General features: G+C 33.0%; 2 protein-coding genes across 6 annotated transcripts; one reads left to right on the top strand and one right to left on the bottom strand.

Moving 5' to 3' along the window:
* The first annotated feature begins 126 nt into the window (after nt 1-126).
* On the top strand, nt 127-11,196 carry LOC145730912 (uncharacterized). 3 transcript variants are annotated; one of them, XM_081982434.1, is made up of 6 exons: nt 6,806-6,820; nt 8,751-8,894; nt 8,972-9,133; nt 9,484-9,686; nt 9,738-10,075; nt 10,471-11,196. In XM_081982434.1, the coding sequence occupies exons 4-6, from the start codon at nt 9,508-9,510 to the stop codon at nt 11,127-11,129; spliced, it is 1,176 nt and encodes a 391-aa protein (XP_081838560.1). In that variant the 5' UTR covers nt 6,806-6,820; nt 8,751-8,894; nt 8,972-9,133; nt 9,484-9,507; the 3' UTR covers nt 11,130-11,196. The 3 variants fall into 3 exon arrangements, with proteins under 3 accessions (XP_081838559.1, XP_081838558.1, XP_081838560.1); XM_081982433.1 differs by lacking the exons at nt 6,806-6,820; nt 8,751-8,894 and adding an exon at nt 127-366; XM_081982432.1 differs by lacking the exon at nt 8,751-8,894 and having other exon boundaries at nt 6,604-6,820.
* LOC145730904 (uncharacterized) lies at nt 1,720-17,790 on the bottom strand. Of its 3 annotated transcripts, none has more exons than XM_081982417.1 (24): nt 17,203-17,790; nt 17,022-17,148; nt 15,752-15,862; nt 15,502-15,659; nt 15,271-15,448; nt 15,052-15,211; nt 14,794-14,996; nt 14,618-14,736; nt 14,189-14,458; nt 14,025-14,135; nt 12,576-12,719; nt 12,428-12,523; nt 12,144-12,373; nt 11,875-12,085; nt 11,698-11,813; nt 6,034-6,159; nt 5,826-5,979; nt 4,998-5,195; nt 4,771-4,947; nt 4,508-4,710; nt 3,013-3,560; nt 2,775-2,945; nt 2,106-2,720; nt 1,720-1,975 (listed from the first exon to the last, which is right to left on the bottom strand). In XM_081982417.1, exons 1-24 carry the CDS (start codon nt 17,365-17,367, stop codon nt 1,734-1,736), a joined length of 4,833 nt encoding a protein of 1,610 aa, XP_081838543.1. In that variant the 5' UTR covers nt 17,368-17,790; the 3' UTR covers nt 1,720-1,733. The 3 variants fall into 3 exon arrangements, with proteins under 3 accessions (XP_081838543.1, XP_081838544.1, XP_081838545.1); XM_081982418.1 differs by having other exon boundaries at nt 3,106-3,560; XM_081982419.1 differs by lacking the exons at nt 1,720-1,975; nt 2,106-2,720; nt 2,775-2,945; nt 3,013-3,560 and adding an exon at nt 4,103-4,425 and having other exon boundaries at nt 17,203-17,770.
* Nucleotides 17,791-17,817: the final 27 nt, after the last annotated feature.

Below are 17,817 nucleotides of genomic sequence, written 5' to 3'. Positions count from 1 at the left end.
TAATGACAACAAAAAATATTTGCGCCGATAATGATGTTCAACGTTCTAGCTTAAGATAAGTGTTATCTCTCACACAGATTATGTTACGTTAGGCACCAAAAAGATGCACATGTTTCATGTCGACCAAATGGGATTGGTTTGTTGGCAAGCGGGCAGAGACATATAATGCATTTTAAATACGGAAGCTGTGTTTAACATGTTTGTCAAAGATAATAGTGGTTGAGACAGATTTATTAGCAGATAGTAAAACAGTTAAAAACCAACTACTGTTTTGGACCACTTAAATGAATTGCTTACGAAAGGCTGTAGTACACACCGTTTAAGTGATCAAACCTCCGCTAGTTTCGGTTCTGTATAATTGATAAGGTAAGATAACCTTTATTAATTGTTCTACAATCATTTTTACAAATTTCATTTTTCCAGCCGAATGTAAATCATACATCATACCACAAGGTTTTAATATAAATCAGATCATCGTTTCCTTTAGAAGATTTTGATTTATCTATATTTATCTGTGTGGTGCTTTCAAGTCACCACACAGTAATTTTAAGTAAAATTCATCCAAGAAATCAGCTAAAGGAATTAGATTTATTTTCAAAAGACTTCACTCTTCACTTATTTCAAGTTTGCAATAACCTATTCAATGAATATGTAAAGCTTTTTACTAAGCAAAGGTCAAATCATCTCTCGTCTCTCATACATGTTCCAGACATAACATCATAATTACAATAATAGCATGTTGACAATAGGCCTTATATAAGACTACCCTAACCTAAGTCCCACAAAGCACAGAAAGCCTATTCATATTTAAGAGATATGCCTGGGATGCTCCAAGCTGATAAGTCTATCTGTAAATCACAGCAAAATTTTTACACCCTCTGTGTCAGACGTATCGTTGAAAAGCCCATTTTATTGGCTATTCCGTTTCAGCGGCTATCCATAGGCATATTAAAGTCCTAGAGAAGTATGTCAAATAAGTCAGTTATTTAGGATTGAATGAATGCGTGTGTGTGCTAAAATGTTGTGATCAATTTTGACACCATTTAGCGATTAAACGGTAAAAGCTGCAAACCAGTGTTGCCATAATGTTGGAAAGCCCGTTTTGTTGGCTATCCATAGACATATTAAGTCCTATAAAATTATAAAATAAGCGAGGATTATTAAAAATTATATTAGGTTTGTAGAACCTTTGGTATATTTCGCATTCCGGTTTTCTATGCTGTAAAGCTATCTCCTTTCTTATCTAGAAGATTTTAAGTTTCAAATGTGTTAAGTATCATTGGCATCTTCTTGTGGTTATCCGGCATTTGGTTAAATTACCCCAAACTACAAATATATTGAGTAGTTTTTGGAAATTGTGTTTTGTCCAGGTCAATGTAAATCATCTTCAGAAGGATGCCTATATTTAGTATTAGAAAGTTCTTGTGTTTAATCTGCTCAAATTTTTTTACCTATACTTTTTTATTAATGTCTTATCTCACGTCGATTATAAACTAAAAATGTATTCTTATTCCTCTTCTGTATATTCCAAGTTAATCATGACAAAAAGTGAAAAAATGTAATATCTTTGGCACAGTAGAAGAACAAACCCAATAAGACTGACCCAATTGATTGTTACTAAAAGGAGGAAACGAATAAGGAAATAATTCTAAAAGGGTTAAATAACCTACTCAATTTTAAAATATAAAAATACACATAATATACTACATACACACGAAATGATATATCAAAACTTATTTATTGTCAGTTGAACACTTAAAACTTGAGATTGAACAGTGACACTCCAGTCCAACACCGTCAACTGAGAAAACTTTCCTAAAAATGGCAGACGAATCGCTGTTCTGGTCAAACTTAACGCAAGTCTCATTGTGTTTAGTAAATTCTATCCCTGAACGCAAATTGCTACCATGTTGTTTGAATTTATTGAAATCTTTAGCGTTACTACTCCCAGCTTGAAATCTTGATTCGTTTTGATCTGAAAAGTGAATGATATAGCATACAAGGTGTTTGCAAATTACCTTACAAATAAATATAAAAGCATATTAAACAATTCTGGAGTGGAATTCATAACAACAAACAAATTATAATCAAGTTACAATATTTACCTCCATTTGCCTTTAAAAACTTGGAATCCATTATATTTACAGGCTTTTCTGCTGACAATCCGTTTGGTTCTGAAGCCGACATAAACGAGCCTACTTTACTCCTAACTTTTGTTGCATCAATATTGCCATTTGTAATATTAGAACTAACGTCATTGGTTGAAGTTTTTATCAAGCATTGGCTGTTATTAACCTGCCCAGAATGACGATTTTCACTATATAGAAAAGATTCTGAAGGTTGAGTTTTGTTGACAAATGGTTGAGAACATTCTTGAGTGAAGCACCAATTTTTAGTGTTGCGATATCCAGGGTTATTAATGTCTTGCACTCCTTGGCATAGTACATTCGTTGGCGCTTTGAATGTTAAATCCGGCTTATTAGACACATCTGCAATTTGTGACAAACTGCTCTGCAAAGCTAATTCAGTGCCAGTTTGACTACGTTTTGGGAATTGTTCAGCATTGCAAATATCTCTATGTATATTGACACTGCCCATTGTTCGCCTGCGCAAATCTTTCGTTTCTGCCACATTTAAACTTTTAGTAGAGATTACTGATTCATTCTCTGTCATATCTTCTATATTAGAGAAGGACTTGGGTGCTTGATTTCTTGCTTCATCTTGAAAAGTTTTATTCTTGACCAATATAAGCCACACATTCCAGATCAACTTACGTTCGTCGTGTATCTCAAATTCACCGTCTTTATGTAAATTAATGGTACCCTTAGTTCGTTTACGTACTTCATCAGCTTCGATGAGATTTAAAGTTCTGGTTGATTCGACGCTTCTATTTGGCAAATCGTGACTTCTAACAGAACGTTTCTGTTCGTTTGACTCATTCTTCTCTGAAAACAGACACTTTTTATTTTATTCACACCTAAATTAACAGTATAGAAAAGTAAATCAACCTACCGTACTTATTGGTAGAATAGTTTGGATATACATTAACACCGCCTAATGCAAAATCTACCACTTTAAAACCTCCTTCAACAGACAAAAACTTACGTCTCTCAGCATCTTGTATATCACTTTGTCGTCTATCTTGCGTTCTAGTATCACTTTGTAATTTCTGTAATAATCCAGCACAATGCTCACATTCCTTGCTATTAGCCACTGAGAAAAGTTTTTTATGCAAGGGACATTTCACCCTGTTACATTGCTCGAAACAGTCAATGTTGTTCTGGTTTAGTTTATTAAGATCGATAATAACGTCTTCCTCTTTTTCGCTAAACCGTTGCAATTTTTGAGTAGGTTGTGATAGCGCTCTGTTTGAGCCGATTAAACCTTCTTCAGTTATATTATCGTTTTGAATAGAACGTTTTGGAAAACCACGACCGTCTTCATGGAGAACCTCTCCAATCACGTTAAGTTGTGTGGAGCCCGGTATAGTTAAAGTTTTGGTTGATAAAATTGAAGCTCCTCTAGTTGGTGGTATGTTGGACGTTTGTTCTACCTGGCGCCTAAATAGAATTAACGTGAATGGAAGTTGTCTTCACTTTAAAACTAGCTTACTGCAAGGATATCTATAATTTCTTTATTAATTCACCGGACTAGCTTTAAATGTTATTAAACTATAAGAAGAAAGTTTTTGTAGTGATTCCATTCTCCAGTGAATCATTGGACATTAAATTCTAATTGATTTAGGAATTAAACAGAATTCCATTTTATATCAAAAAATTCCAAATATAATTGGCATTAAAAACACAAGCAGTAGCAAAAAGAGCAAAAAAAGATAGCAGGGAATATCTATTAACAAGTAAGTATTAATAAGTAGCAATAAGTTAATGTATCCAAATTAATTTGTCTCTCATGAGGTTCTCAAATACGTTGTTTGCCGCTCTAAATTTGTAAATCTGTATTGTTTGTTTTTTAACTATTACTTACTCTGAAAACGATGCATTGAAAAATCAAAACATGAAACAACGCAGTAGTTCATTTTAGCGGCACTAATCTTTACCCCAAAAAAACCTATTATTTGAAAATGACAAAAAAAAAGCATGCGTTCAACTTTTTTCGACGTTATAATCCTTTTAAGTTAAAATCTCACATTCGGTTAAAAAATACAATCAAACGAATTAAACTGTTATACACTTCAGTGTGCTTTCAATAAGAGTAAAAGTCACAATAACCACTAAGTGAGTTAGTAAAAATTGTGGTGCACTACTAAAAACACTATAAAATCACAAAGAAGGAAAATATCCCTTTTCGTCAGATCTAGACCTAGAAAATCGCTCGTTGGCGATGTCCCGTCGTAACTGTTTATTTTGTTGACTATATTCCAAAGCTTTGCCTTGGTATATGTCAAGCTGTTCAGTTGTTGAAGCTCTGAAAAGCATAAAAGCACTACTTAACAAAAAGAAGCCTAAGGCAAAGCATAAGCAGTATAAATATTTAATAATTCACTTACAGCCGTTCTTCTAATTCGCTAATTTTCTGTTTGAGACTGCCCACTTCCCTTTGTAAGTCTTGGTTAAGTAAACGTTGCTCTGTTAAATCGGTCCTGGCATCGCTCAGTAGTTTTTCCACAGCCTCTAAACAAGTTTTTTCACGTTCGACTTGCCTTTCCAAAATGTCTTTTTCCGATGAAAGTTTCTGGCATATATCTTGAACCTAATTATATACAAAACCATGATAATAACTGAAATTAGTTGGATGTGGTTTTAAAATAACCTGAGTTTTTCTCTCATCTCTATTCTTCAACTCTGACTTCAAACTTTCCTTCTCCTTATCTAATTTCATACACAAGTCTCGCATTTGTTTTATTTCGCATTTACACTGATCTTTTTCTATTGTGTGTTCCCTTAATTTCATCTCCAGCCTAGCTACATTTTCCGATAATTCCGTTATCTACAGAAAAACCAATACAATCTAAAACTTTTGGGTAAAGGTTAACAAACCTGTTTTTCGTAACTTTTAATTACCGCTTCCTGGTGCTGTATCTGTTGCTCTAATTCAGTGGTGTGATCTAGAGCAACGTGTAATTGAATTTTCGAATGATTGGCTTCGGTTTCTAGGGTGTGATTGTTGCTTTCTAGAATACCAGCTTCTTGAGATAGACTCTTGAATTGATCCAACAATTCGCTTCGCTCAAGTTCCTGAAAAATGTCTAATTTAAGTATAAAATTAAACCATCGAAATTAATCGGTGCATACGGCCATAAACACCAAGTTATGACATCATAATACCGATAAAACCCAATTAATATAACGTCATCGTATGACGTCTTTTGAGTTGCAACATTACGTTTTACGACGTTGTAGAATGTAATTTTACCTGAGGCTCGTTTTTAATACCAGTTTTATTATTTAGAAAACGGTCCTTTAAAAAACAGCGAAACAATGATACATTTATCAGCTTTCTTTTCAGCTAAAGTTTACCTAACATTTTCGGCACTTGCATTTTGAAATTATTGTAATCATCTTATAGTTAGAAGATTTCTTTGAACTTACAGTTCAAAGAAAAATTCCTATTTTGAGTAACCAACTTACGTGAAGGAGCCTTCAATCAAACCATAGTAAAACGACTAAAGAATATTTAACACCTAATTTGTATGCACCCGAGCAAGGTAATACATGCATCAATACTAGACATACAAAATATGACGAAGTACATAGTCTTCACTAGCGTAATACGTGTGGAATATAAATGGTGTACTTGGAGGAAAATTAATATTGTAGCAATTTGCTGCTGCACTAAAGTGTGATTATATGCAAGTCATACTCTACCTTTTGAGACATAAGGTCTTCGAAGCGCTTGACTTCAGCAACATAATGTTGCAATTGTCGTTTCAGATCTTCAACTTGTCGTTTGCTAATTTCCAGCTCGTTTCGTGCCTCTCTGCAGTCACAGGTGACGCTGCTAAGATCGTTTTGCAACCTCCTGAAAACCACCACAAAATAGAATTTATTTTATTAACCAATTTCAAGAACCTACTTATTCTCTATCAGGGCCGCTTCCTTTAACCGCTTTTCTTTCTCGTATTCCTGTTCTAATAGAATGTACTCTTGATGCTTTGATCTGAGCTGTTTATCTTGAGTGCTGGTCTCGGTAGAATATTTACTGAAAAAAAGACAATACAGCTTATTTTCACGAAAGCCTAAAAATATTCAGAAAGTCGATGACAATGAAATACGAGGTTTGCAGGAACCAAATATATTAGTCTGGTCAACTTTACACTCAGCATTCCATAAATTACTTGAATCCTTATTAGGGTACCAACCGGTTTCCATGTCGCACAAAATAAGATTATTATATTCATATGGGCCGGACCAAAACTTTAAAAAGCTTTCCTACTTATTCCTCAAAGTTCTGCACTACTAAGACATATTCTTCAGGTTACCTAACTTAAAAAGAAGCCTTTAAATTAAAAACCGAATTTTATGCGTCCTTGATTTGCCACGCTCTTGCACCTTAACAAATAAACTTATCGGCGGCGGTGGCAAGAGTTTAAGAAAGAAAGGTCCCGCGATATGATATTATACAGTCCTGCAAATGCATTTGAACGGGCCTCTGTAGAAGACTGAATGGTAACCTCGGTTCGTAAGCAGCAAGTTATGCAGAACAATCGTGACAGTCAATTTGACCGCAAAGTCTTTAACTTCCGAATTTGATTAAAAAAGTGACCGAACAAACAGTGCATCGTTGGTTAACGTTAGTACGAAAAAAAAAGGATTTATTTATGTTAAAATACTGTTACAAACATATAAAGCAATTTCGATTGGTGAGTACCTGAACTTAGTAAAATTGTTAACACATTTTTTTTAAAGTCTCACCAACAATGCGTCAATTTAGTTACTCCGTACCAGGTTAAAAAAAAATTAATTATGGTATACTATGAGAAGTAATCAAAAGTAGGCTTGTTTTTCTAAAATAACTAAAAGTTGTTCCAGTCCACTTCATACTCCTGTTTATTTTGATCTTAATAATAATCCTAATAAAATGTATTATTAATTATCTCAAACTAAACTAAGAACTAAATCAGTTGTCTGTATTTTTATAAACAAAAAGGTCAGAAACGTGCAAATGCTGATTTGTATCAAATAACAGGAATTAAGTTAAATTAAATATAGGTATCAAATTAATTAGAATCGACCATTAATCCCAGGTACAACAGTATCAAATTGATCACAGGAGAAGTTGGTAAGCATTTACCCTCTTATTAATAGTTGAAAAAATTAGGGATTGTATTATGTTCTATTAAAATGCAATGTTTTCCCCAGTTATGAGTAAAATACTGAAGAATTTAAGTTTAAGAGTCTATACACTTGCCTTAACGTTCACAGTTAAAAAACTCGTTTTTAAAATCACTCATGTAAATTATTAACGCATATTTTGAAACTATTCAATAAATCTACGGATTATAGATTTCTTTTCCAGGCTGAACAAAGAATAGAATGCTAATTTTTCATAAATAAACAGTGACAAACCAACAGGTTGCAGTATTTAAGCTCACTGAAGAACGATTTGAAATGATAATAAGTTAATTCTACTTTGACTATTTTATGGAATGAAAGGCAAGTTCATAAAACTGAAACACTCTGTATGTGAAATAAAAATTCCCAATAACAATAAAATTATTGCTTGATCGGTAACAGTACATTATAGGAATGCTATCAACCACTCAGTAAGTTTATGTGTAGTTTTATGACAAAAATCAAAGCAAAATGAGGTGATGATGTATCAGAAAGGGAAATCTAATGCAATCCAGTTTCTGTTTCAAACGACATAATTTTGGTGGAATTCAAAAACAGTACTAGATGCAAGATGTTTCATTTGAAAAACTAAAGTTGGTACTTCTACACTATCACACTGATTGATTTGATACTCAGATATTTGCATACTGATTGATTTTAATGTAAAAAAAAATTGAATTTTTGCCGTTTAATCCTTATTGACTTCTGTAAAATTACAATAACGCAAACAATGGCAAAAAAACTCCTTCACGCCAATTTAAAGATTAAAGTTTAAACAATCCACTTCTAGCAGCAAGAGTCGTTATTAGTAAATTGTACATAAAAACTGCTCGAAGCTATTTGATTTCCAAAGAATATTTTGCAAATATTTCGATTCACCTACAAAAATTAGTGACGATTTCTTAAACCCAGATTAATAATAATTTAATCAACTAACATTTGCATTTACTTTGTAGCTATAACAATAATTAAACAGTACCTGCTAATTATCTTTCATCGGAACATAAATGTACTAAGAAAGTTCAATGCAACAATAAAAACATGTTAAAAAGAAGATTGATGTAAATCAGTTCAATTTAACGTGATTGGAACGAAACAAATGTGGCACGATTAATTGTGCAATCCCGCATTCACCGATGAAATAACCCAGTTTAGCGGGTCATGGAGTAATGTACGCCTATTATACAATTAATAATCACCTTTCTTGGCATTGAGTGAATTAGTATTCGATGAAACCATGCAATATTGAACAATGTTCGGTAGTCATGTTATTTTTAGAAAATTACAAAAGACCTAAAGAAACCATTTAAATCTTATATGCACAGGTTCAATTAACATATTACCTTCAGAAAAAGCTCAGCGAGTTAAAGTTAGTGGATCACAATAAATATTACATCAACATGCGTATCATCAATAAGAAACAAAGATGATGTTACATGACGCACGGTAATTATTTAGGATTTGATGTAACGCGAAACCAGGAACTGTCATTATTGCTTTGGGAAAAACGAGCACGAAGACAATGAAGAAGATCTAAGCTTAACTACTTTCGTTATTATTCACTCGACCAGCTAATGTAATATATTTCTCGATCGTTATGCGGTGCGTAATTCTACTGATCTTGTTTGCTACTGTCTGAAAAAGGACGGTTACATAATGGATTATTAATTAATTTACAGATATGGGCGTTACTTGAATTACTCCTAATTGCGGAAGGCTATAGCGGAGCTGTAGTTGCACCACCTTGGGCCGATCCAGACTTAAATCCATGTGCAAAACAGCCCTCAGGCTGGCAACTTCTGTTTTGGCCGCCTGATGGTGGCTGTTATAAAATATTTCAAGTATGTACTAAATTATTGAAACCTATAAGCTTCCAGCAAAATTCTTTTGCATTGTGCGACTGATTTCTTCCAAGTAAAACGTAATTTACGGAAACACGCATTGCTTTCTGTTATGTAATTGGAAATTCTATAAACGATATTATATAATCAGACAACAATTTGTATGAATACAACGAAAAGCTGTTCAAGGCTAAACCAAACAACCTACATAACGATTAGGCTTATTTCGATGCAAATAAATGTAAATCCAATACTAAATGCACTGAAAGAAAATATATTTACTTACAAACCACTTAAAAAAGTATTACATAATATACCGGGAGTGAATAACATTAAGTAACTTGAAACAGATAGGACCACCATGTCCAGATGGAATGGAACTAATCCCTGCTAAAAGTAAGGATGGAAAGGAATTGTATGCAGAATGCAGATGTCCCCCAGAATATGCCTTATCAAACACAGATGGAAAGTGCTACAAATTGTTTACGATAGGTCCGTGTTTACCGGGATCCTTCTTCGGACCAGAAACCGTATACAAAAACAACGTTACCACGTGAGTATAGTACATCTAAAAAAAGAACCACCTGAACCAAAACAATTACAGGTCAAAGCAGGATATAGGAACCTGTAAAATTATACCGAAATGTCCGAGCACAAACTCGATTTATTGGATGAGAACTCAAAAGTGTTATCAAAAATTAACTAGGGGACCTTGCCCGAAAGGGCAACTTTTAACAATGGACAGCAACAAAATTCCGGCTTGTGCTTGTAATAAACAGAAAGAAATTGAAGTTTACAGGGCCAGTGACGGTAAATGTTATCAGCATTTTACAAAAGGACCTTGTAAGGAGAAAGGACACTTATTCTTGCCGGGCAAAACGTGCGGCTGCCATAGTTTTCTGCCACATTACCATCATCATACAGAAAAGTGTTATGAGTTGGGTGAGTATGGCTAATTTTGGTATGTCTTAACACTTAATTGTATGAGTTTAACTGTGTCTAACTTTGGTCAATGTCAAATCAACATTTTTATGTGCGTTTTTATGATAAAAATATAGGATAACTTTGTTTCTCTATGCAAAATAAGCTATCTACTGATAGTGTCACATTGGCATTAAACTAAGTGCCGTGTAAGCAAAAATTGGTACAAAAATTGGCGACATGCCAAGTTCCCCGAGAGCATTTTCTACTGATCTTTGCATTTCCTACATTAAAAAACACCAAATTATTGATCTAACAAATACAACAAGCTAACCGATTTCAGTCATCTTCTACAGTAAAATAATATGATAAATTAAGTAGTAATATTCTTCACACAACCAACTTTCTAATTTAAGGGACACTAGGACCATGTGACAAGGGAGAAATGTTTTCAATATTACCTAAAACCAGCAATGGAGGTTGCGTTTGCCGACCTGGAAACATCAGATACAAAAACCACACATCATGTCATCGACCATACACCCAAGGACCATGTCAACGTAACGAATTCCTTATCGACACCGACACCTGCATCAAACAACCTTGTTCCCGGGGTGAGTTGTACTACCCAGAGGATGGCGTATGCTACAAAGTGGGCTCTAAAGGACCGTGTCCACGGGGAAAAATTATATCATTTGATTTCGAAACTAGACCGTCAATAGACGGGATTTCTTTCAATGGAGTTTGCGTTTGCCGGAAGAAAGATTGTTCAGATGACGGTGAAAATGATTGCGATCGAAGCCAAGGTTTAGTAAAATATGCGGATAAATGTTATAAGATGTATACTCAAGGGCCGTGCGCTAAAGGAGAGTGGATTGTTCCTTCAAGAGCAGGAAGGGAACTGTTGAGTGATGACCCGATTGGTGGGGTGTGCGAGTGTGTTCCAGGAAATGTGGTACGGAAAATGAGAAATTCCGAAAATAAAGTGCTTACAGAGTGTTTGCCGCAAACTGCTGTGTTGTTGGAATTTTTGAATCGGACGTTTACAAAAGCTCAATTAGATAAAGTACAATAATGTTAATTTGCCGACTGTAAATAAACATGTGATCTTAAACGTATAAAATAAATAAATTCAATGCAAATAGTCACAGTTTAACCATTCAATTATGAGCAACTTAGTTATTCTAGTAGAAAAGAACTATTTTCAGCTTTTGGGTTGTTTTAAGAATTATTAGTCACTGTTTTCAACTGTAAACTAGATCTTTCCTAAACATTCAGCTTAGCACAAAGATATAAAACCTTTTACAGGTTGTCACACCATTTTACGCTTTGTTAGTAAGAGCAGGGAAGAGAAAGAAATAAAATAATCCTCTACAGGTATAGTGTCAATCAATCGATTATGGAAGAGCAAAAATTAGACTATTTTCACATTAGTGTGACTTTTTTTAAATCTAAATTGCAGTTACCAAGTTTAAAGATTTTTTTATTCATACTTCTTCTATAATTGACTGATCCACGCATATTGCAACAGAATTTCGTTTCAGTATGAAAAAAAACAATTCACTAACCATTGTATCCATGGCAAACTGAAAAAAACTATAACAAAACATAAAATGTAACATCAAAATTGGGTAGAGACTTACCTGAGCTTTCTGTTTAGTTCTTTCAGTTCATCTTCTAATCTACCCACCCGTTTGTTTTTCTGTGATATCTCTTCCTCTAAAGCGGCAATTCGTTCAGTTTTATCATCCAAGTTATTCTTTAAAAAAATAACATTTTATTGTATTAAAACCAACTAAGAGCAACACAGCACAACTTACTAATAATTCATCTTTTTCTTTATCAATTTTTGTAAGTTGATTCTTCATGATTTGAATATCAGAATTGAGCTTGGCAATCTCCTTATCTTGCATCCCATTGCTTCTAGAAGTGTCTTTAACTTTCGACTTGTAGTCTGCCAACTCAGTCTCACTGTGGATTACCTTACTTTGAGCTTCGGATAATGCCCTATCGGTTTGTTCGTGAAGTAATCTACGCAAGAAGAGATTAACTGTAACGCCAGTTGTATATTTATAACACAAAGCAGTACTTCAGTTGATTGTAATTAGCACGTAAGTTGTTTAATTCGCTTTGAGTTTGCTTCAACTGATCTTTAACGTTCCGGTAGTCATCTTCCAAGTGTGAAATATTCGACCTTTGAGTCACCTCGGCTTTCACCAAATCTCGTCTCTCGTCTTCCAATTTTCGAATATGTTCTTCCATATCTTTAAACGCTTTTTTAATCCGTTCTTCATTAAAAGTTGTACTTTCAGTAACAGCCTACGAATTGCGGATGTCTTAAATAAGAAAAGTTTACGCAGATAAATTATCTACCTGAAGCTTGGTTTTCAGAGTACTATTTTCCACTTCAAGGTGGCTCAATTCCTGCGACTTTATTTGCAGTTCACGATCTCTATTTCGACAATTGGACTAAAGAACAATATCAGTTAAATCAGAAACGCAATTAAGGAGAATAGCTTACACTTTGACAAGGTCTTTTATTGCCATCAGACCCCGACGGTTCATCCAATAACAGATTTCCATTTTGCAGTCTTCTAATGTCATCTTCCAACTTTTTAATTTGATTGTCTCTCTCTTTTATTAATTGAGTCAACTGAACAACTGCCTAAATTAAATAAAAACGCGAAAAAATTATAAATGGAGAGCAATATTTTTAAAATGAAACGAAATGTAATTTATTCATAATATGAGGGTCAAAAACACTTGATCCAATTGTTTGATTTATTTTTTTCAACAGGGGTCCACTTATAATTATCATCGTAAGTCGTTATTACTTATCTCATATGTAAGGTTCTAAACTAAGCTTTCCCTCTCGTTGTTTTTAGTCTGGACGTGTTTCTCTTATGGAAACTTTCATATATTTCATTTCCAGCTATTATCAAGCAAAATAGTGTTGCTTCAAGCTTTTTTAACATCTATTTGATCAATGTAGTATGTGGCTGTTAACCAACAATATAATTGTAAAGCTACAAGCTTGATTTTTGCACTTAGACAACATTGTAGGTTACATAGAAGAATCAAAACAGTTTTACTTAAAAGTACTTTAAGCAAAATGATGAGTGAAAAAATGCTATCACACCTTCTTGAGGCATAAATATGGAGATCTAACCCAACTTACCTTTGTTCAAAAGTGGATGAGTGTCAAATGTACAATTTAGTTTTAGTTTTCGCATATTTTTTTGCTAATTAGCTTATTGTTTCAAAATTCGACTAGAAAAGATTTAGTAAGGCGATTAATTAAAATTTAAATCTATTTTTATTGTAAGATTTAGAGGGCACCATCTACGGCACCCCACCAATATTATAAATTAAAAATTCTTATTTAAACTTTAAACTAGAATAGTATTAACTTAGACTGTCATGTGACAACTGTAAAAAAAATGGTCAGGAATCTGAAAACCACTGCAATCCTTGAATACTGCAAGATAAGTGTCCTATACTGTGATTTTTACAACTTCATGCCTAGACTGGGTAAAGTTTGACAGTTTTGACGTTTGTTACAAGTGTCACATAAAACTACAATACCATTTACTTAGACAGTCATGTGATAATTGTCAAAATTAGGTTAAGAAGCTGAAAACCTTGTCTTGTCTGGAATACTGAAAAAAACTGTTTTAAAGTGGGATTTTAGCAGATTCACGCGTACACTGAGAAAAGTTTGACAGTTATGACTTTTGTGACATAAAACTAGAATATCATCTACAGTAAAAAAAACTTGTGTAGCTTTGAAGTTGTTCAAAAAATGTTTGCTATTACAGCCTTAACTCTGAGTAGGCACATCTATATCAACCAAATTAAAACCGCTTATATTTGTCCGGATAAATTTCCTATTCAAGTCAAACACCCTTAATAGCACCATCATAAACTTCGCAATCTTAGCAGAACAACAATAAAACAAATTTGTACTTACATTATCACACGTTTCACGATTAGGGACATTTCTAAGTTGTTCTAATACCCGATGGTATTCTTTCATGTAATATTCTTTTTCATTTCGCAGATCTTCTAGAGACTGTTTGGCCTACAAAAAAAACACTTATAAACAGCTCAGAAAACTCGAAAAAGCCCACTCACATTAACTTGTCTTAGTTCCACCTCTTTATCCAGTAAATCTCTGAGATTTTTAATGCAATTGCCTGACTCGCAGCAACATTTTTTAACTACTTCTGTGATTGTATTGCTGGTAGCTGTAGGGCTTTTGGAAGGTGACGATTTGCTTGCAGTCGATTTTTTGCACGTTTTCTTATGGCCAGTTTTTGATTTTGTGCTTAAAGAACCGGTAGTTGTGCGACTTTTTTGAGGCATATCATGTTCAGTCTTGTCCCCAGTTGGTTTTGTAGTATACTGCAAATAAAGTCAGGGAACGTGTAGAGTTGTAGAAAAATGTCAAAAAGACATTTAAATTAATTTTTCAGGTTAGCAATGATGTACTAAAAGGCAGTTTGAACAACAAATATAAACACACTCAGACATATTTAAAAGGTGCTACAAATAACGACTTACTGCAATATTGTGATCTCCAATTTCACCACCATATTGATTAAATTCCAATTCTGCTATTCTCCTTTTCTGCTCTGCACTTAGTTGAGTAAGTCGGTCAATTTCTAAATTCAAATCATTTTCTACAAAACATTTATTACAGTTAGGCATTAACCGGAAAAATATTTAAAATTAACTACCAATTAAGGTGAGAGAGTTTATTCTGTCAGTAAGTTTCTTGTTACTTTCTTGCTCCTTCTCAAACTGTCGTTTTAAAATGTTTCTTTCTAATTTCAAGGAATCTAAATCGGCTGTAAGTTCTACTTTAGCTTTCTCTAGAGCACTGTTTTCTCTCTCCAGTTTCTGAATGAGAATCAAAGACTCATTTATTCGGTCTTGTAATCTAGAAATTTCTTAAAAATGAATCTGAGGGTTTTTCATTTTTTTGTGAAACTAACCTGGTCACCTTTTCCGAATTGCCTCTAACTGTGTTATTGCATTCAGTTTCAACAGCAAGCGCAATTTCGTCAACATCCTTCAACTCTTTTTCAAGTTGCCGGTTCCTCTCCACCAAATGAAGAGCTCGACGCATTGCTTCATGTTGTTTAGCAACAGCTTCTAAAATCAACAATTACCATGGATTTTTGTTTGTATATTATAATATAGTGAGCACTGACCTTTTAGCTGCAGTTGCAAATGATTATTTTCAGATTTTAACCTTGTAATCTCGTCTTGCAATGTCGACATTTGAGCGTCGATATTTTTGTAGCAGCAATCTTTGTTGACTGCTTCATAAGATCTACCCCCTTCAACTAATGATTGCAGTCTTTCTATTTGCTCATCACGATTTTTAATCTAAAAGTTATTCCTCAAATAAGTTGTAATTTCCAGTAACAGACTGCTAGTACCTGATTTTTGAGGTAAACGTTGTCTTCAGCCAATTTTGAGTGCTTACTTTCCAGGTCCTTCACTTTATAATTTAGCTGACTATTATCTTCTTTTAACTTTACACCATTATTACTTTTCCCTAATGCAGGTTTATCTTTAAACTGCTCAAATTTTGAGCCTAAAATTAGCACTTTTATTAGTAACTGTTAATTCTCAAGAAAAAAAAACCGGAAAAAGTAATTTATTATTTCAATTAATTTACTTACATACCTTTCCTGACTTTTTCCCTTTCTAATTCCTGAATACGATTCATTAGCTTCTTTTTCTCTGTATAGCATGTATCTAACTGATGCTGTTGAGCAAGTATTTGATGCCTCAAATCTGAAGTAAATGTTAAGAGATGCCAAAATTACATTAACATGCAAGCCAATAGACCTAACAAAATAATTGATTTACATTTAAAGTAGCTTTATTAGAAGTTTTTTGTCATTTAAAGGAAGTGATTCTGATAGATAATTTAGTTAATTTAAACAAACAATTTAGTTAATTTAAACTCACCAAAACTGATTGAATGACATTTTAGGTGACATTGATAATGATTATGGCATAATTATACATCATGTTATGTTTTAATATTTAGTTAAGTAGGTACTTTAATGTCAAATGCAATTATGTAGGTAATTAATAAAGTTATTATAATTTATGTATTAATTTATTTTGCTACTCTGAAATAGCTAAACTAAGACTAAAACTAAAGTTTGTTATTAAATTACTAATAAAATGAAGCATTGTTTTACAAATTCACATATCAATTTAAGTCCAAATAAAAGCTTAAAACAATAATATCAATTTGGTGACAAGCATTGCAAAATGTTATCACCTCCAACACCAAGTTTAATTTAATAAACTGTAAGGGTCCCTATGTGTAGCATTTGAGTAAATCACAGCTCTGTCTACAGTTTGTAATTGGTCAAGAAAAAGCAGCAAGCTGAAAGCTGCTATTTTTGACTTTGACCAATCACAAACTACCCACTGTGCTGTGATTTATGCACATGTGGACTGACCATTAATATCTAAACTGTCTATTGAGGTTTAAAGATTTTTTTTCTATTTAGATTATTAAATATAATGGACTGTTTAGACTGTTAGAACTTCCAGAGTGTGCATTTTAAACTTAAACTTCAAAACAATTTATTTTAAAATGTGATTTAGGCTTTGTAGTGCATTTATTAAAAATTAACAGTCTAAACATAAATGTTCAAAATGAATTATGGTTCATATGACTGTAACTGTCAAAATTTTGATGAGAAAGTTGGCATGCTTAAAGTTGATCATATAATTAAAAAACAATCCAATATACAGAAAAACACAATTTTAGAGCCAATAGGATTTTCTTCTGACCTTTATACTATATTTTATTTTTATTTACATTATTTTTATTTCTATTAAAATACAGAATATTGAACTAGATTTGCAGGTAACAAACTGATAAAACATAGTATGTTCATTGACCAACTTTTGTAATCAGAAAAAATATTACCTTTCTGAATTTTTTCGTGTTGTTCCTTAAAGTGAATGAAGGCCTGATGCAAATCATTACATTCCCTAATAAGCTTTGCATTATCACATTTGTAGGGCTCTACCCCAGACTCCAGCAAATCTCTCTCCTAAAAAAATCAAATTTTTAAGTACAAAATGATAAACCTACTATTAGCACGTACTTCCAAAGCATATTGAGATATCCGAAGGTATTTTTGTAGACTGGTTGTGGTTCTATTCAAATCCAATAAAAGTTTTTCGACTAGAGGTAGACATTCTGGTAATAAAGGTTGTGTATACCCTAAAGAGTCTAGCTCGTTACGAATTTGTTCAAATTTGTCTTCCATTACGCAATTACATAGGAAATTGAACAAATATAAAAATAACTTTATACAGTTAAAACAATTTTTTTTATAAAACAATCAAATTTTTTACTTTTAAAACCCTCACTTAAATATACTGATTAACTTAAAATTAAAGAGCATTTTTGCTTATTCTGCTTGAACTTACATTTAAAACCAGTCCAAGTTTAATAATAAACTATTTTTAACTTTTTAAAGTTTTGTTTGTGTTTTGATTCAAGTTTGTTTTGATTCCAACCTCTATTTTTAAAACAAACAGGACAGCCAATCTTAACCCGAATATAATACAAAATCTACTAGTTTGATGGCCATACATGTAAACATTAAATTTTATTTTGTTATAGTATATAAAATAATTGTTTCATATTTGCTATACCTATGTTGTAGGTGCTAACCAAAATTCAAGTGCAAATTAAAAATGTATTTTTCGACTTT

The sequence above is a fragment of the Ips typographus genome, linkage group LG6 (genome assembly GCF_016097725.1).
Source record: "Ips typographus isolate SLU linkage group LG6, UJ_Ityp_2.0, whole genome shotgun sequence".
In the NCBI taxonomy this organism is placed as follows: Eukaryota; Metazoa; Arthropoda; class Insecta; order Coleoptera; family Curculionidae; genus Ips; species Ips typographus.
This window is presented reverse-complemented; position numbering and strand designations above follow the sequence as displayed.